Source organism: Lineus longissimus, chromosome 5 (assembly GCF_910592395.1).
Source record: "Lineus longissimus chromosome 5, tnLinLong1.2, whole genome shotgun sequence".
In the NCBI taxonomy this organism is placed as follows: Eukaryota; Metazoa; Nemertea; class Pilidiophora; order Heteronemertea; family Lineidae; genus Lineus; species Lineus longissimus.
Window position 1 is genome coordinate 15,573,602 of NC_088312.1, and position 20,283 is coordinate 15,593,884.

At 39.2% G+C, this 20,283-nt stretch overlaps 1 protein-coding gene across 7 annotated transcripts in view; it reads left to right on the forward strand.

The window, feature by feature from the left end:
• The window catches only part of LOC135488063 (protein kinase C-binding protein NELL1-like), a 137,236-nt gene that overhangs the window by 72,487 nt on the left and 44,466 nt on the right, over window positions 1-20,283 (forward strand). For all 7 annotated transcript variants that reach the window (XM_064772454.1, XM_064772457.1, XM_064772456.1 and 4 more), the window contains exons 3-10: window positions 11,201-11,351; window positions 11,933-12,203; window positions 12,741-12,813; window positions 13,150-13,232; window positions 14,033-14,164; window positions 15,706-15,796; window positions 18,236-18,333; window positions 19,061-19,166. In XM_064772454.1, coding sequence (XP_064628524.1) covers window positions 11,201-11,351; window positions 11,933-12,203; window positions 12,741-12,813; window positions 13,150-13,232; window positions 14,033-14,164; window positions 15,706-15,796; window positions 18,236-18,333; window positions 19,061-19,166 — 1,005 coding nt within the window. The remainder of the gene's footprint in view (window positions 1-11,200; window positions 11,352-11,932; window positions 12,204-12,740; window positions 12,814-13,149; window positions 13,233-14,032; window positions 14,165-15,705; window positions 15,797-18,235; window positions 18,334-19,060; window positions 19,167-20,283) is intronic.

A 20,283-nucleotide genomic window follows, 5' to 3' on the forward strand; every position in this document is an offset into this window, starting at 1 on the left:
AATATTCATAGGTTGGAGGGTCCAGGCCTATCTATTAGACGAGTGCATGTTTTTTACTCTCAAGTACATATTTGGAGAGGTATTGAAAAAATATTTGTTGTGGCAAGTCTACAGATATAAAGAAATTATTTGATGAAAAAATTAATTTCGAATTTTGCTAATTGGGTAATAGGGGGCGTGTTTTGAGTTTTTTCTGCCAGTTGGCTGAAAAGAGTGGAAATATCAAAGTCTGTCTAATTTGTCGATTAAAAAAAAATTTCCGTGGTCAATCACCATTTTATTTTTCACCATTTACTTGCCCGACTGTCCGGAATAACATAATCTAAATTTCAGATTCACAACACCACGCGTTCTTTGATGCGTCGCGGTCAAACATTGACAATTTAACTGCTAAAAGGCTTAAAAAATCAATTGTGGTCTTGTCTCTATTTACACTACATTTTGGGTCAATATAGTGAAAAATTTGAATGTGCTCAAATCACTCTAATTCATTTAGAATATTGTATTGCTGATGATTTAAGGTCAAAACAAGCTAAAATAATGAGAAAAAAACTTAATTTGACCCAAATAAGAGTCAACCTAACCCCGGTCTAAGTTCGGTTTCATTTTTACAAGTCTTGTTGTGTTGCCATTCATTTTGTAATTTCTTTGAAACTGCTTAGGCCTTGATTCTGAAAGTTGTGCCCTAAGCAGCAAAGATATTCCTAAATCACATCCTAAAGTTTCAGCTCCATAGCTTGCTTATTCTGGCCAGGGCAGGTCTTTGAATTTGGTGCTGTTGGGTGCAAAATCATGACTTTTTGTCGATTTTGTCCTCTTTCGTCGCTTTGGCACAGTTGTACCACTCTTTGAAATGTCTCTCATTTCTCCAAAAATGTCCAGATATGACTTTCCTTTGTTGGAGAGTTGTGGGATGTCATGTACATAAGTTTGAAAAAAATCTCAAAATGTTAACCCCTGAAATGTACCTTCATTGAGACAAGACCACTAATGAATATTCATAGGTTGGAGGGTCCAGGCCTATCTATTAGACGAGTGCATGTTTTTTACTCTCAAGTACATATTTGGAGAGGTATTGAAAAAATATTTGTTGTGGCAAGTCTACAGATATAAAGAAATTATTTGATGAAAAAATTAATTTCGAATTTTGCTAATTGGGTAATAGGGTTTTGAGTTTTTTCTGCCAGTTGGCTGAAAAGAGTGGAAATATCAAAGTCTGTCTAATTTGTCGATTAAAAAAAAATTTCCGTGGTCAATCACCATTTTATTTTTCACCATTTACTTGCCCGACTGTCCGGAATAACATAATCTAAATTTCAGATTCACAACACCACGCGTTCTTTGATGCGTCGCGGTCAAACATTGACAATTTAACTGCTAAAAGGCTTAAAAAATCAATTGTGGTCTTGTCTCATTGACATCATGGTATTCAATAATGGTCAGAAGAAAAATATTCTCCCAAAAAGGGTCATAGGAATACCTGAACAATGAATGAACAATGAATGAACAATGTCAACACTAATTGATCTTCTTCAAAAATTATTTCAGTGAATTCAAATGACTTGTTAGGCTGCAGAAGCGATATTGACTTAAGGTATCTGTTCACCTGATGAGCATCACAGCAGAATCACTCCCCTTGGTTTGTACATGAAAGGTCATTAAAAAGTGTTACAGGTAACTACTTGGCAATACCAACAGCTTGTGGTTGAAACTTCCCAATGTGGTTCAATGATTTACAGATGTGCTGCAGTTATGATGATCACCATTGATGCGATTAGCTTCATGTAGCCATCTGATGATCTTATACGCACCCACTGTCTGAGATTTTTTTGTAGCAGTAGCTGGATAGCCAGCCATGGGTAGTGCACCAACTATCCATGTGTGGCTTAACAGAAAGATGAGTAAGGGTGCTCATGAACTGCCTCACAAACGAGTGATTTTTGATGCTGAGACCTGTGATTATGATAACATGCAACAACAATCTCTTGTTTGTGGTGGCAATCGCAGGTGCTAAACGACAAAAACCCGTCATCAGCCCGACCTGTGATGAATGTCAGACCAACTTGATTTAATGGCAGCACCCTGTGAGAAGCAAGTGACAGGTCGCTTGTTTGTATTGAAAATTGGGCAGTATAACCTGCGTGATCCTGGCTCTTCATTCAACCAATTGACGGCTGCTTTGCAAGGACATCTGACACAATGTCATTTGTTTGCGGAGGACAGTCTCTCAATTTTTGGGGGAAACCCTTCAACATCCCAGTATATCCCTAACCTTAACCCGAGCCCCCGTTTTTTTCCCCAGTGATTCCATCTATCTTCTTTTTAGGAAACCGCAGAATTACACCCTTTGGATCCAATGTCACTTTGGCAGATTTAATGTTTTTACAAGGGGAATGGTTTTTGTTCTCGTGGTCAGGGTGCATGGATGGGTCAGAAATCGTCTTCATCAGTGGATTGTGTTAGAAGTCTTTCAGAGTCACTAATTGGGGCAGAGCCTACGTCTAGGTACTCCCTTCTGTGTATGAACAGTGGCTCGCGATCATCCCTACGATCTCTGTTCTTGTTCATTGGACGACAATCATGACAATAAATCGCATGAGATCTGATAATGTCTGCAATTGTGAGATTAAAACCTTGGCAAACAATACAGATAAGATCTTTATTGCCCATATCCTGCAATAAATAATTGTAGAACATTTATTTCTACATTTAGTATTATTTGAATTCAAGAATATCATAAATTTGAAGAAAAAAATCTGAAAGAAGCCTTATTTATCCCTAAATGTCCACCTTTCAGGGTCCCAAAGGTAATCATATCTGGCTTTTCTCTAAATATGTTAGTAAGCGTCAGGCTTATTTCTAATATCAGTCAGTGTTTGAAAAGGTGTGGAACTGACTGAATAATTTTTTAAAATGAGTGTTTCAAGATTTTTGGAAATGTCATTTGTTACTTTTTCTCTGCATTTTCATGCATCGATCGATGGAGTGCCCTCTCAACAAGAACTGGTGAATTATCTGCTTCATGTAATTTGTAATTTCATGTTCTTTTTTCCTCAATAAAAAATATTCATTACCAAAAAAAGAACTGGTAAACCACATTATGCCCATTCAGCATTATCGAAAAAGACACCACCTTTTAGGCTATATATGTCACCATTAGCCCTGAACCTAGCTTAATTCCCTGGGTTTGTCCTTGGGACAAGTAACAAGGATTATCGGCCCAGAATTAGTCTTCAATTTGTGTTGGTGGCCATATTCTCCTGAGAACTTAGAAGAATCATCTAGTTAATAGGGTCTATCAACATCATGTCATACACAACAAGGGATTATAGAACTGTATTTTTGAAAAGTTTGATATTCAGGTGTTGTTCTGCTGTTAAAGCGCATCATCACATAGACGTAGAAGACACAGAATCTTGATGACCTGAACAGTCATCTACTCTTTTGAGGTACATAACATCCAAACTCAACCTTTTCTTTTCACGGTGTAGAATCAGAATTTTGAGAAGATAAGGGGTAAAAAGTGATTTTGATTTGATAAGGCTCTAGTATTTTAACAATGTCGGTCATCTTCCTGACAAACTATACTTGTGTGGATATTAGGCCAATTCCAACCAGAACTTGAAGATGAAGATCATACATTGCTCTTCATGTCCGTGCTCCATCTGTCTTACATTCCAACCAGGTTTCACATAGTTCAGTCAATTGAGGGGTGACCTATCGTGCTTTATTGGTCAAATCATTTCTGCTCTTTGGCCCATTTAAACTCCAAAATGCGAACTGTTCTCTCATGTGATTGTATTCTTTGATGTTCAATATTCCCTCTGTCTTCAAAACATTGTTTCTCTGGCTTTGCTTCATTGTTTTGAGAGTGTTTCCCATCTCTCCAAATCATTACGATTTAAACCACCTGATTATTTGAACAGATTGTGACGTGTTCTTCACCAATGAACCCAGTCAGGGGGACATTACTGGCAGGCTCCTACATCTTGACTAATATGTAACCAAAGACTTTAACAGACTTAAAATGAAATATACCTAATTTTACATTGTGGGTTGTGTGCCCACATAGGATTTAATATTGCGATAACAACTATTAAATCATCTAAACAGCTTAAAAAAAGTAAGTTCCTGTTATAATGACTGGTCATATTCTCTAAAGTATCAACATCAGAGATATGACAATTGTGGATTTTATTCCCATTTTGCCCCTTCCCAATTCATCCCTTTCCCATTTTGCCCCTTTTCCATTCCCCCCTGTCCCATTCCGATCCTTTCCTGTTTTGCCCCTTCTTCCCATTTTGCCCCTTCTCATTTCGCCCCTTCTCGTTTTGCACCCATTTAATTCCAGTTTTGCCCCATCTAATTTTTTAGCTCACCTGGCTGAGGTTATGTTGAAACGTCTTGTCATCATCCGTCGTCAAAAATGGTGGCACGTTCGCTCACTATTGAGTCAAGAAAGTTGAAACTTGGTGTGTGGATGTGAAGCCTGGTTGTTGACCAGCAATACAAATTCCGTGTTCATAAACTGTTAGGCAAAAAACACTATTTTAAATGCATAAATGAACACAGAAATGGGAAAGGGGCGAAATGGGAAGGGGTGAAGTGGGAAAAGGGTGATTTGACAATGGGGCGAATTGGGAAGGGGCGAGATGGGAAAGAGGTAAAATGGGAATAATTTAGGGGGAAAGTGGGAAGGGGCGAAATGGGAAGACAGTCACCCAATTTTGGGATATTATCACTATGATCTTAGGGTGAATTGGTGGAATGGACAAATGCTTATCAATTATTGCATGTGAATGAACCTACATGTAAATTTAATGAAAAAGTCTCTGGTTTAAAAAAAGCTTGTCCCTTTCCATAAATGTATTCTTGGTAATTACAAACAAATATTTGCTCTCAAACCTATGGGGACCAACTTGAACAGGCAGTGTATCGTTGAGTGACTGACCTGACACATCTGAATGATTTGACAATTTCCTATTTAGGTGTATTAATTCGGACAGTTTTTCTAGTTTAACATGTTAAAAGCTTGTGCGAATTTATCATGAAGAAGGACATGAGGACGTCTGGAAGTCATTAAGTAACATTAGCACACAGCTGTAATCACTGGATGAACTGGACCAAAGTTTAGAGAACTGCCAAGGACAGGAGGAAGTGGCAAAATCTTGTTGGCGACCTATGCTCCACTTGGAATAACAGGGTTTAAGTCAAGTTAAAGTAATCGCTAGTTTTCATCGAAGGCAACAGCAGTAAGGCGAAAACGAGCGATTTTCGTCGAATGTTGTAGCAATCTGAAACACACTCATTTCTGGAGCGCTTAAAACTTGTTGATGTATCAACGTCATGAAGTAAAGTAACTATCTGTAACAGGAAGAACTTCACCTGTCAAGTGGCCATTTCTTTTTGGTCTGCACTCACTGATGAAACAAATGCCCTGTTGGCAGCAAAAGTTTCCAGGCCTATTTCAGGGTCTTCATTCATGGTATATTTTATGGACTGTAGAAAACAACATTAATCTTTAGCAGTGGCAGATGGGACATCCATCACCTGAAACTGGTACATGATCTCCCTGCTTATTCTGAACATGTTCGCCTCTGCTCGGTAGCATGTACATGTAGCTTTATGATATACATCGATAACTTATTCCAGGTACTGTGCATTGGCCAACCAGAATAAAACCAAACAAAGGTTTTTACCGAAAACTGCAGTGACCTCTAAGACAGTACTGTGATTCCCAGAACAATCTGAAGGTTCTCAAGTGACCAGATAAAAAATAAGTCAAATTTTGATGGCTTCTTTGGAGAAACTTTGGTTTGAGGCATATGGAATCACCAGCAATGTTTGGATGTTAGGCGAGACTTTTTTTATACCTTTGTTAGTGTGCCCGCCGCTAGGCGATTAACTGAAAATGTGAAAAAATATGTATTTTTCTTTGGTCATTTAGTGAGCCTGCTGCACTCAAAATCGCCGAAAACCGAGAGACAAAAATCTTTTTATTTTTGTCACGACCACCGCCCAGGTCCACGAAGCCCGAGTGCAAAATTTGACAACCACCGCACTGTGGAGCTGGTGGTGAACTCATTTAAAGCTCAGGTGCTGTATTAGCTTAAAAAGTTCTGTTAACCAATATGGAGGCAAGCACTTAATATTTCTAAACCCTGAGCTGGACAAGGCATTTCAGGTAATGGCAACCAATTCACAAAAAAAATGATAACAACACAATGAATCAAGGTAGAGCCAATCAAGTATACATTTTCCAAAAGCTCATAGTGTTATCTGAATGTTCCCGATTTGATATTGAGAAAGAAACATAGTTTAATCACTAAAAAGGGACTTATTCACCAAAAAGGGCCCCTCACAATATGCACTGTAGTTCTCTGGATTGAAACAAGAGATGACATACTATCAAATAAAGTCATAAACTAACCCCTATTCTCTATACTGGATTTTATAATTCATGTTTTTGTAGCATCCTCCATAGCTGGTCTGGTCCCTCCCTCAGAAACCCCCCAAAAAATACATCGAAAAGATGAAATCAATCACACAAAGGCGAGAAAACAATTCTTCACGGCTCCACGGTGATAACTGATGACGTTATGGGGATTCCCCATTGTAGCGGGTGATTCAAATAGCATACCCGTTTTCAGCTTTTTAAAAGGCTACGGCGTACTCCGTAGGTGCCCTCATATGGGTTAATAAAGCAAAATAGAAACTTTCACTTTGAAATAAAATTCTTTTTATTTCTTCCTCCACTGAGCTGCCTCTACAGAGCAACATTTTTATTTTTATTTTCATTCCACCCTCCTCAGCTTGTCCTTGGATGAAAAAGCACAGTAACCAAGATTAAAAAAAGTCTCGCCTTATTCTTAGCTGTTCAAAATTCCATGGCGATGATAAGCAAGGGTCCAAAAAGTACATCCATGGCAATCCCAAAGAAGAGGTTGACCAAGACTGTAGGTCGTTGAGGCTACATATGGGAAGGTGGTCAGCTGAGCACATATGACTTGGTGGGGTGCTGACTGGATGGCACCAGGCTACCATATTCTGTCAATATCATCAGACATGCAGTAGACTGATGATAATTGGTAATACATCAGCTAGGTTGTAGCAGGCCGAGGGTATGATAAACAGATAGACATGACTACTCGTATCGCAGCTGTTATTTTTTGGCTTGGGCGTGTACATACAAAACACTTCGTTAAATGTTGATATCTCCTTGCCACCCTTTTTTTCTGAAATGTTGAAAACTTCCCAATTGAACCTCTGTAATATTCCAGTAATTCTGTGGAGCATAAGGGTCATCTTGCGATGTGAGAGATTTTAGGGGAAGAGGGTCTGGGTGCCTGGAATTCCCTCAAAACCTATTATGAATTTTGAATCATATCTTCGTTACAACTCGGACACTAATGCTAGCTGTCTCCTTTGATTACGAACTCTAAGCTCATTAGTTCGCCCAAGTTAATGATAGCCTGGTACCAACTGTTTACCTTGTCTTATTTGTGTGCTATTCTGCCTTGTCTTCCTTAATTAACTCAGTGATGATGTAAATACCTGGGGTCTGACACCTGTATCTCACAGCTGCTTGTCCTCATCTGGTTGCAAGGATAGATTCTTGCCTGTTCGTGAGATGTTTCTCTTACCTAAGCTTGGAGTAATGATTTAGGAATGTGTTATGGTTCAAGTTGCTTTCTCCTTTTTCTTATATAGATGTACTTCTTCTTGTCTTCCCATCTTTGACGCTGAAGAGTTTTCTGGTAGCTTACCGTAGAATAGTATCTGTCATCATCATCAGGCGTAAACCTTTGGCCAAACAACAGCGGCATCTTTCTCTGCCACCAGCTACCGATCATAAACCTTGCACACATGAAACCCGGCCGGCCCTGGGTCAGCTGGCCTCAGAGAGTTTTAATGGCATTCTCCACTTGGCCACCAGGAGACCAAATCTGACAACATGCTATTTTATACCATGGGTAGATCTAGCAATCATACATAATTTGTCACTTAGGTTTTGTCACTTAGGTTTTTGATGTGACCTACTTTTCAAAGGTCACTGAGGTCAACCAGAATTAATTGGCCATTTGGCCATTCTAAACTATGGCATGTTCCTTAACTGGAGTGACCATAAGGTAACTAAGAGTAAAGAAATTATATAAAACAGAATTTAATATTTTATACATGTAAATTAAGCTTTTCGTCAGAACGTGGGAAAAACTTTTGGCGCACCCATTGATCTTGAGTAATGAGGCAAGGGTTAAAATTGAACCCCAAATGCGTTTGGTCCACAGATAATACAGTATTTGTTTCTTCTTTGAATACTTTAAATGGTGGTAGGTTCCTTCGCTTATGGTTACAGCCTAATGGCAACTGTATGATTCAAGCTAGTTACTGACCATGACTAATACCAGGTAATGAGACTGTCATCAACTGTCAACCTCTGGCATAGTATATAAAGGAGGGAAATCTAACTCATTTTACAAGGGGCCTTTTTCCAAGAAACTGAAACCTTGCAAGTTGGACCTCTAAATTGACTGCTCTGTTGGGTATATTAGCTTTAGCCGATCTGAAAGCCAGCAGGAATTGGCTGTACAACTTAATTAGGGATGAAAAGGGAAAGGTTAAAAATGGAGATGACTCAAAACTGCAGCTTCTTCACGTGGTATCTTTCTGTTATAAACCATAAACTCACCAGACAGAGGTCTAAAGGGTATTAACTATTTAACCATGTGGCTGCCCAGTTTACTCGTATCAACAGACTCATCAGTGTAAACTACTGTAAACTGGGAAATATTTGTGGTTATCATAGTTTGATGACAATGTAAGAATATTTTCAAATTACTTTTTACCCCTCAGCCTTTTAAAAAGGGGTGTTGTCGAGGCGGGTGCTGTCAGTCTGTGTGTCGACGAGTCTTGCCGTCTGTCGATTGAACTCGTTTCAAGAGCCTATCTCCGTAACCTTTCATCTCTGGGTGGTTCAAAGGTCTTCTGGGGCTATTGTGCCTTTTGGCAGTTTCAACGATTTTTGAACTACACTCGGCCTCAGGGGGCGCTTCATGTGAAAAACACTACTTTTGGCTATATCTTATGAATTATGCTAGCTAAAAACATGAAATTTTTACTGTGGACACTGCTCATGAGACTACATCTCATAATACCCGAGTTTTTGATTTGACCTACTTTTCAAGGCCACAGGGGTCAAATAACATAAATTGATCGTAATTGATTTACGGAGCATATCTCTGTAACAATTGAGGCTAGGCTTTTCATCTTTGTGTGGTTTGAAGGTCTTATAGTGCCATTGTGCCTTTTGGCACTTTTGATAATTTTTGAACTACGCTTGGCCCCAGGAGGCATTTCGTGTGAAAAACTACTTTTTGCTATATCTCATGAATGCTGCCAGCACTTTTGCTCATCAGCCAAAAAGATCCCTTTTTCTCACGAACTATCTGTAGCTATATCTCATGAATGATGCACGTAGTCTACTAAGCCAACTTTACTATTATGTTTCCTTAAGCGTGTGTGGGCTTAGAGGTTATGCCCACTTTGCGATGCTATTTTTTATTTTTGTGAATTTGCCGGTCGCAAAAATCAGGAAATTATAATCTATGCCAGTATAGAATTAGAGTAATGAACAATACTGGGACTGCCCAGTTTACTAGTAGTTCAGGAACGCTTGATTATGTTAGAAATCGTTCTAAAGTTGGATTGATATAATGACATCACCTGCTAGTTCATGGGATCCTTGATGAGTGTTAGAACATTCAGAAATAAAACTTTAGTTGGAGTTGCTGGAATGATGTCATTTAGTTGACACCAGCTAGTTTGTGGGACCTTAATGAATGTGAGAACATTCAGAAACCATTCCTGAGTTGGAGTTGATAGAATTACCTCATTTAGTCATGAGAGGCAGGTAAATCACTTGTCCACCCGGCATGGGATGTGCTTCTCAAAGTCATCATGATTACTTTAAATTTACTGATGCTGTTAATGCTACAAGACTAGATGATATTGTCAGTTGATGCAACACGGATAACTATACAAGGTGACTTATTCATGATGTAATACCGAGGTGCTAATGTTGTATTCAGACATTATTGGCAATATTGTATCTGATTAATTAGGAGAGGCAATTTCTGCCTTATCATTGGTAAATCCCAATGCTGGTCACATTGTAGACTGTGCGTCTCTCCAATGCCTAATGAGACGACGAGTCAGATAAGTCATGAGGAAGATTGTGAACCTGGGCAGCATGCCGACCACATCATCAATGAACCTCTAACATGATCAAGGCAAACTAATCAAAGTGTGTGATTAACTCAGAGGCTGCAATGGCCAATAAGATAGTGTCTCAAATTCCCATGTGGTTTTATGGGAGGAATATGTCTGGACATGAATTGTCCTTTCTCGCAAATTTTTTCATTTATGGCCATTTTCTGTCTCACCAATATGGGTGGTTAGGTGTGGCAAATGTAGCTCGTGAGAAAATGGATGATTGTAGCCCGCCAATGCTATATGGGCGCTATGATCACCTGCTGGGTGAGCTATTCACTTTAATGATTTATGTTGTCTCCTCGCTTGTTGTGGAGTTCGATGAGTCACCTTCTTGTTCATTAGCCACGCTAATTGATGGAACAGGTGCTGATTGACAGAGATTGTAAGGCTGCTGGGAATTCTCAATGTCTGTCACAGCTGCCTGACTCAATGATGTGGTACTCCACCTTTATAATTAAGGTTTCTCATTTGAAATCTGAAACAAAAAAGTGAGAAATAAAAAATTAGTACAGAAGTGTCTCTGCATTAGATCTTGTTTGTACTGCTGCATATGAACACAACCAGTAATGTGTTTTGTAAAACATATGGGGCATTTGGTACACACTTTGAAATTACTGCAGCTACAGAATTACTCGCTTCAGATCAGGTGCAGATCAGGGGGGAAGGGGGGTGCACCAGATGCAGCCCCTGCCATAATTCATGAAGACCTTTGAATTTGGCCATGAAAGTTTGGAACATATCAGAAATTTAAATGAGTAATGCAGTGCACACCCCTCTTTTTCTGGCTCCTGAAATATGGGAATGTATGTATATAATGCTTACTTATCCAGTGGAGATTTTTTATTTTCAGTATACAAATGGGGCTCAGGGGACTTCTCATTATAACAACTGTCTTTCTAACTACTATAATGTATCTTTTTTGTTACAGATGTAAACCAAAAATTAGAACTTCCCCGCTCCACTGTCAGAAAGGCTTTGAATCTCCTAGAAGAAAACGGTGAATTCACATTTTTAGCAATCATCAAACAAAGAAGAAGAAACTCAGGAACGATATTCTCAATTTCAAAAGGAACAGAAAGGTACCACATTAAATACCAAAAATGTATTGGGGCATATAAAAATATGCCCCACACTCCCTTATCAATCCATTGCAAGTCTTTTACTCATGCCGTTTTTTTATGAGGCAGGCAAACCTGATTTGTCCAACTTTATCTTGCTCATTTTACATTTTTTTGTACAATCAGCTAATCGTGTTGGCCATGCACAGTGAAATGTGGATACTCTCAACTCGGCTCTATAAGACCAGATCACGTATTTCTTGTCCTCCCATTACATACATGTAGGATTACCCAAAATCACGATTCCAACCAATGAGGTCTGACGAGAATTTTTTTAGGCCTTCCACCCCTAACCTGAATGAAAATCCTTATGAATAAACATCATAAATGTGGTATTGGGCGGTATTATCAACCTGGTCTTATAGAGCTGAGTTGAGAGTAATTACGGTTTATACATGGTATAACTTTTGTCACATACATAAATGTATGTAGAAGAATTTTCAAACAAGTTCGCTTATTAGGTTTTTGCGCACCGGAAAAGAATTATTTTGCTGATGATTGACTTGAAAAGGAAAAGTAACTTTCATTCATTTTCATTTCAGATATTTAGAGTTACACATATCAGGAAGAAAAAAACGTGTTCGTCTTTATTACCGCCACAACAAGCGATTAATAATGGAGGAATTCCCTTACGAACTTGATGACAATCAGTGGCACCAGGTGGCCATGAGTGTCAGTGGCGCACATGCCACGTTATATGTAGACTGCAACCGTATTTATGAACGCGTTATTAAACCTATCGATCGGTCTTTCCGTCTAAAAGGGGTATCACTTTGGCTGGGACAAAGGACTTCTAAATTTTCATACTTCAGGGTGAGTATTTTTTATCAAAACTCCGTCCTGTTAACCACTTGTGTTATTCTGGAACCTTCTTTTCAAAGCCTCTTGGGGCCCTAACTCATCCTGTGTCGAGTGGCTCTTTATGGTTATATCACTGCAAAAAAAGCAATCGGCCTCTTCACGGGATGCGTTTGGCTACAGGGGCTTTGTGATAAAGTCCTTTAAAGACTCCATAGGCATAAACTCAACTTTCTTTGCTAAATCTTCATATTGGTATTTGATGATCTATATCGTGGAGAAAAGTGGTAACCTAGCCAGTGAAGGTAGCCTGACATATGGAAACTTTTGTGCCATGTCTAGTCTCCAGTTTGTGCTGCTACCTGGAATAAGTCTGAGTTACTATTTTTGCAGGAAACAGTATCTTCATTTTAGTGACACGCTTGAAGGACAATATGGCCCTCTTTTCTTCTCATGCTCCTGGTATTTAAATTTGTTGCAGGTTTCTCCTGTTTTAATAGATCCAATGATGATCTCTCAATTCCATTGACAGCTCTTAATTCACTTTTCCAGGGTACGATACAAGATGTCAAAATAGTAGCCAGACCTTATGGATACACGTTACAATGTCCAAATTTAGACACAGGTAAATGTTTGGTGTCTGGTAAAAAAATAATCATGATAGCGAAATGAAAAAAACTAATAAGATTGATTTGTGTAATAAGCTATTATAACTGTGACTGGGTTGCACAGAAGAAGGCTCCTAGCACTTCTCTAAGGGAGTTTCTTATCAAGGTTCATACTCGAAACAGTCTGTTTTGCCAAGAAAATGCAATCAGGCATGAAGTCAGAGTCAACCCAAAAGTGTGTATGCGGAGGGGGGAGGAGGGGTATATGTCACTGTTGTTGTAGTGACTTGGTAAAAGAAAGAAATAATCAGCGAATAGGCTGAAAGACTAACTACCTGTGGATTCCATTGCAGCCTGCCCGACTTGTGGTCAGTTCAATGCCTTAGAAGACACAGTGTCAGAATTGAAAAAGTATTTAAAAGATTTAAGTAAAAAGGTAAGTGTATGATCGTCTCACTCACAAATGGCTCCTTCTTAATCCAAAGAAAAGAAGGACTGTCTGCCGTTGACTTTGTTGTCCAATGATGATAATAGATCTGTGTCCATGCCCCAGTAGTGGCTTCAACATAGCCTAATACCATTAGGCCCGTGTGGTGGCACTGAGGCGTCTGTTGCTGGGGGCCTTATTCCAAATGATTTTATCTTTGTAATCCTTGACCAGAATTTTGGAATGGCAGGATCTTCGGCAAGGAATAAGTTTGAGTGTTTTAACGACGCAAAAATTCTAACAATTGGTGTTCATATGAGTTGTCTGTTTCAGTCATAAATTACTCAAATTTGATTGTTGGTATGGACAAGCAGATTTAATTCTATAAAATATTCCATGTTTGAAAATTGACAACCAACCTCTGTTATATTATACGTTGTCCATATGTATAAGCTCCTGCCAGGTGGCCAGTGTGTAACCACTATTGGTCAATTACGGGCCACTCTCTGTAATGTAATCAAGAGAGTGTTTGAGTCACCCTAGTTTCAACAAAGAGTCATTGCCGTAGCCATTGCTGTAGAACTGCTTCTCCAGACCCTGTAACGTCACCATTGCGTCACTCGCCAGATTTATGACATTGCGCTGCCAAAATTATGACGTCGTCCGTGGCATGCCATGAAGATGGCTTCTCGGGAGGACCCCATGAAAATTATGGGACGCTTTTTTAGAGAGCGCAGATAAGTATCTATCTTGTAGAAATCCCATAAACCTCTATATTCTCATTTCAAACCTCTATATTCTCATTTCAGTTAGATAAAGCAGAGGAAAAAATCTCATATTTAGAAAGCTGTGAATGTATGAAAAGCTGTGATGTGAATGGTACACAATATCGAGATGGCGAGTCATGGATGAGGGATAAATGTCAAAGATGTACTTGTAGGGTAAGAATAAGCAAGTTGTGAAGTATAGTCATCTTCATCATCATTATCATCATCAGCATCTTTTACCACTCCTCACATTTATGAAAATGTGGAGTGTATTGGTGTGGATTATCGTTAGATTGTGAAAGCACATTCTAAAACTGTGGAACTAGTTGTTGCATGAACTTCACCCCAAGAGAACTGCTGGTTGGGTCATTGTTCTCGATCCCAGGAATCAGCAGAGATGTAGCAATACCATCACAATCAGCGTGATGTTGTCAAAACTAGCTCTGTCACTTGCGACGACAGTCCAGTAAAACTCATTGGGCATTTCACATCAAAACCCACTAATGAGCCTATGCAGTGAAAAACAGATGAGGCGAAACACCCCTGGATGCCTATCATTTTTAGCTCAGCTGACAAAAATCAGCAGAGCTGGTAAAATAACTATTCAGAATGGCGTCTGTCCCTCCATCCATCAAAATGGGCACGTTTTGTAACCGTAAGACCTGGGCACTTCAACAATCCGGCCATGAGGGAGAACAGCCAAGGAAATGCCCCTGAAAGAAAATTTAGCACGGTTCAACTTGAATTCTTTTCACCAGGGGGCTAAAGGTGTAAATTTCAAATAATTTTTTTTGTCGCTTTATTCCAATAGATAGAAGCTTGAAATAAAGTTTAGGAAGTCTGCATGCAAGTAGGTTCTGATATAAAATTGGAATAGTTTTGATTGATACTACCAGTTGGCATTACTGAGCAAAAAGTTTTAACTTGATTTGAATTCCCTGCTCTTGTATGACTCCGAAGGTTGTGGGTTCTATCCAACTTCAGGGCAAAAAAAATGTTTCTTCTTTTTTCCTTTTTCACTTGTATGATACTTTTCTGGCATTTTCTAAAATGGCGGGTGGCCATCTTGGAAATCATATTTTGCTATTTTAATGCCTTTGGCTGTAGCTAGAGTGACTAAATGATTGGTGTATCTGATAAGTCTCCATATCATATCAGCCAGGTTTTCAATTTGACCTACTCTTCAAGGCCGGGCACAAGCTCTTAAATTTCACTAATAAGTGGCACGTTTTGTCATTCTTTGGTACATATGCTCGATATAGCCATATCAATATGTTAACAAAATTTAAGGTTGAAAGAGACCTTCCAGGTACTTTCCATGTTTTGTACATTGTACCCATGTATTTCATCTGAGCGCCAGGTCCTTCGATCTCTTGTTATCTACGTTTAACCCTTTAAGGACTGATAGATTATAAATTATTGCACGCTCACGGACTGATAGATTTATGACTAATTGACTAATAGAGGGAAATCCTCTTTTTTCAAAGCTGATTTTGAAGGACAAGCATCAGTGCAATGCCTTTGGTCAAATGGAATTTTGTTAAGCTTTTTTCCTGCACTTTCAGAAAATGTATCGTTGAACGCAGTACTTGCAAAGTTGTGGAGGACTGCTCTTAGAAGCTGCCAGAATGCCCCCAAAAGCTACCTGATGAACGTGTGCAACTCCAGTGGTATCATGATGAGCATATAATAATCAGTTTTGTCTTGTATTGCAGGGTGGGGAGGAGACATGTGGAGTGGAGTGTCCACCATTGGACTGTTTACATCCAGTCCAGCTTGAGGGCAAATGTTGCAAGTTTTGTCTCAGTAAGTTCACCTTTATCTTTGCTATGCTTGTGTTTTTAAAAACACTTCCAAGCAAGTTTTACCTATGACTTAGTAATCCAAGATTTACCCTTTCACTATGATGGACCAACATCTTGACGCTTGCCGCAGCAATCTGTGCAAATGTGTAAATGCAAACTAGCTAAAGAATAATCTAATCTTTCAAACATGCTTTTCTTGATTGATTGGGCTTAACAAAGGAGAAACTTTTCTTCTCACTATAGACCATGAATTTAGGCCAACCTAAGTTTAACTGCCCTATTTGTTTACAACTATTCCTCCGTGATGTGATTCTTTTAATTTCTGTGAATGAATGGAGTTTCCAAATGACAAAACCATTTGATTAATCATTTTTAGCTCAGCTGACTAAGTCAGCCGAGCTTGTCAAATAAGTTGTTCAGTGGCGTCCGTCTGTCCATCCATCCATCCATCCGTCCGTTAAACCCATGGTGCACATTTTGTAACCGTAAGACCTAGAGACTTCAATTTTGCATTTCTGGATACTTCTGGTCAAACTCTACTTTCAAAACAAAATTTGTCGCCATTCGACCTACTTCCTGCGAGCGAGCGTGCATGAAGGAAACTGGCCTATATCGGCCTAGGAGCAGCAGAATTAGTCGAAATATGCTCTAATATTAAGATAAAAATCTTGAAAATCTATTTTATTGAGAAAAAGTTCAAAATTTTAACAGGAGAGGGCGCTACCTGCCTTTTAATTATTTCTGCCGATTCAAATTCCCGCCCGATGACGTCAGCCATCAATGAAGTCTCCTATTTGCCAGTTCTCAAAACATGGCAGCTACACAACAAAAGCAGTAGCTCCAGGAATAAATCACTGTTCACTTCAGCTTCGTAATCGATTGTACCCCCACTTTATTGTGTTTTGTGTGGTGTTCCTATTCAATCAACGATGTAAGGCCTTATTATGTTGGTTTTAATTGAGAAGGTGCATTATAAGCGGCGTACGAAATACCGAAGCGGAGACAAAATGGCGGCATGTTGTTTACGCTATGCGCAATAATCTTGGAGCTCATTATGACACTCAAGTACCCAATTTTCTGCTTAAAAAGTAGTCTGGTAGGCGATATTATCACTAGTTCGTTTCAGTGGTAGTCATAAGGTCTTTAGGGACTAAATTCAGAAATTAGTTCTTGAATATTTGGCGACATTTCTGTGAAAACGATATCGGAAGTGCATGCTCTGTTCGCGATGACATCGCCGATGTATTTTGAAGTGGAGAATTCCCACAGTATGTGCAGTGAATCGGCATGATTCTGTTCGCCTATTATGTTTTAGTTCTACGATTCTTTCATGAGTAAAAAGTAGACATTCTAAGCAATACAATAATGTCACTCCCATAAAAATTGATTGGAAATTGAGGGAGCTACGGCATTCTCTTCGGCAACTGGCAGCGCTGAAAAAATACATTGCATACTGTACAATACCAAATGGCACATTTTAAAAAGCGCTCATTGGACAACGTAGGGAATCACCAGAAATGACGTCATCGCTGGTCTAAATAGAAAACTACGGTGGCGCAGTAAAGCACAAGAAAAGGTTTAGCATTAACTTCGTCATGCAAGCTTCAGCAACAAAATGATTTCTCATGAATGATTTATTTGATCATCATCAGCTTGTTTCCCCTGATAGATAAAAAAATGATTTACAATTTCCATCAAAGTTTTCTATTTTGTGTATAGTCACATGTTATTTAACTGGCAAGGAGCCAAGCAGTTTTGAATATTCGCGGGAAAATACTTCGTACTTGTAAACGAGGCTATGACAATGAGTATCCTTATTCATGGCATAAACTTCATGTTTCGGTAAATATTTTCATACGATGATTTCACCCACATTATGGTCAGGATTGAGGAATGAACAGTGGCATAATTATGTCAACCAAAAACATTGGTACCGTAGTGAACGCATAAGGATATCAAATACCATGGAGCATGCCATTTTCATGCATAATGAACTAAACACCGGGAAGATATTAATGATATTCACTCAGCTGAGCGCCAGGCCCTTGGGCCTCTTGTTACTTCACAAATTTGCTTTGAGACTATCGCCTTGACAAATATCAAGTACAGAAAACAAGGCAGCCATGTTTGATTTCACACAGTTTGCAGTGAGAAAAGCAACTTTATCATACCTCATTAGTATGTGAACCAATCAGAGCGCGGTATTCAGTACCACGTGACCCTGCGATTACTTTTACTATTGCATGGCATTATTCTATGATGACGTCACGGAATGAGAATGGCGGTATGAAGTTGGCAGTGCTGGCGGTATATCAAATCAACGTAGTGATTTGGCATGATAAAGAAGTCGAGTGGAATAATTTTTACTCTTCGATGGCTTGAAGTGCGATATTTAAATAATACTCTGTTACAATGTTGTTCTCATGTCAATCCATTCCAGGGCAGTGTTTCCACAATCGTCGATCATATGAACATGGGGAAGTCTACACACACAGATCACCCAGTCGACGCCCGACCTGCATGAGATGTTCTTGTCAGGTACGTCACTGTATCTTCATCAATTTTGCTCATCATCAGTTGCTAGGTTTCACTAAAGAACATTTTCAAAAGCTTTTCACTTATCATTCGCTGAAGAGATAAGTGGTTGTTGATTGCCACTGGCTGATGATGCGGCCCTCAGCTCTTCTTGCTGTCTTGCCACTGCACTCGTATGATTGCCAGGAAAATTGGCTGTTCTGGTTGAGACCAAACTTGAGAAGGAAGCTCAGGAACAGGGAGATTCTCCTTTCTGTGAATTATCCCACAAATTTTTTCGGTTCATGCACCACTAGGCCTAGGGGGTGTGCAGTTACACAACATGACTACTGGTCAGTTTGCAGCCAAGCATGACCCAGTGCTGTCGACTGAGTATTATTTATTTTGGCTATACCGTTTCTGTCGTAATTTCAAACTTTACTTCCGTCGTAGTTTACTGACATTTTCTAAAGAGTAAAGTGTTTAAAGGCCTACACCGGTTGTTTAAAATTTGAAATTTGTAATTGAATTTGGAAATTTCAATTGCGTAAATACAAACTGAATGTAATTTCAACAGTGCCTTTGTCTAGACAGATACTATCTGTACAAAATTTCAGCATAGTTACATGCATGATAACTGCACTACTACCTTGTTTAAAACTGCCTTTCTATTTTCCTGACCATCGATAACATATATACGGCGTACCCTTCAAGGTTTCATATTCCAGTAAACCCATACTTTCTTTTGCAGGATGGCAGCATGGAATGTCGTGAGCTTGACATGGCCACAATATGTCCACCTCTCAACTGTTCTGAGCGCTATCAAAAAGCGGACGAATGCTGTGAAGTGTGCAAAGGTAGGTGAACATGAGGAGATGGTCAACCCATTTGTGCCCCTCAGGGTTGTCATCATCCCGCTCTGTACCCCACTGGACTGAGAGATCACTGGTTTCCCTGGCTTACCGTTGTCCATCGACTCAAAGAAAAAAACCCCACAAAGATTGTTTATATCAAGTCAATTTTACATGTATACCTCATGTTTTTGTCTCTTGTATGTTCAATGGCCCTGTATATTTCTTGTAAAGTTTGGCAAACATGACCACCTGACTCCAAGACAAATGCTTTTGTCTTCTTGCTGTCTTGTTGTAGCCACAGAATTATTTGACATTAATTGGCCAAAATAAAATTCTTTCCAAATTCCACAAAGAAATCGCTAGCTTCAAATATACTCATGTGGTGCACGCTTTAGTCCTCTGTTGCCATTCTTGTCCCAGTAAAAGTATTTATCACCATGTATCGTTACTTGATTCTGAGCTTCCTAGATCTTCTCCTAAATGTAATAAAGTGTAAGTGTTCGATTAGAATATTCATATAATTGGGCTCTCAAACTCGTGCAAATAATTCTCCTGATTCAAAAAAAGCGATCAAGGTCCAAAAAAATGTCTTGAGGTACGTCTCATGCTTGGAATAAACACAATAGACTCACACCACTTTGGTGGTACTACATTCTGCAAGACGATCTGAATTAAACGTTACAGTCCATATCACAATGTCATCCCATAAATCATGTCATTGGCCCATTAGTGGCACGTCATTGACGCGCTGCCCAACGTGTAGGTCGTGCGTAAGTCGGTTCAGGTTCAGTTGTAAAAGCAAAGCTCCCCATATGAAACCCAGATATATTGGAGACTGTGCTGAGTAGGGTCAGGAAGGCACTGCAGAGTTAGACGTTGAAGAGGCTTCTGGTTAGAACTGTTCCCTCTCCTTCTCCAAGGCCAGAGAACAGTTATATGCATCTGCAGGGATTTATTTACTTTAAAGGCCATGTTGGCATACAGACATGGAAAATCTTACAAATAAAACCTATTTATAGCAATAGAGGAATAAAAGACTGTTGTGTTATGAATAAAAAACATTGATATGACAAAAAAATGCCAGTTACGGAAAGACATTATCAGGTATATCCATATCCCA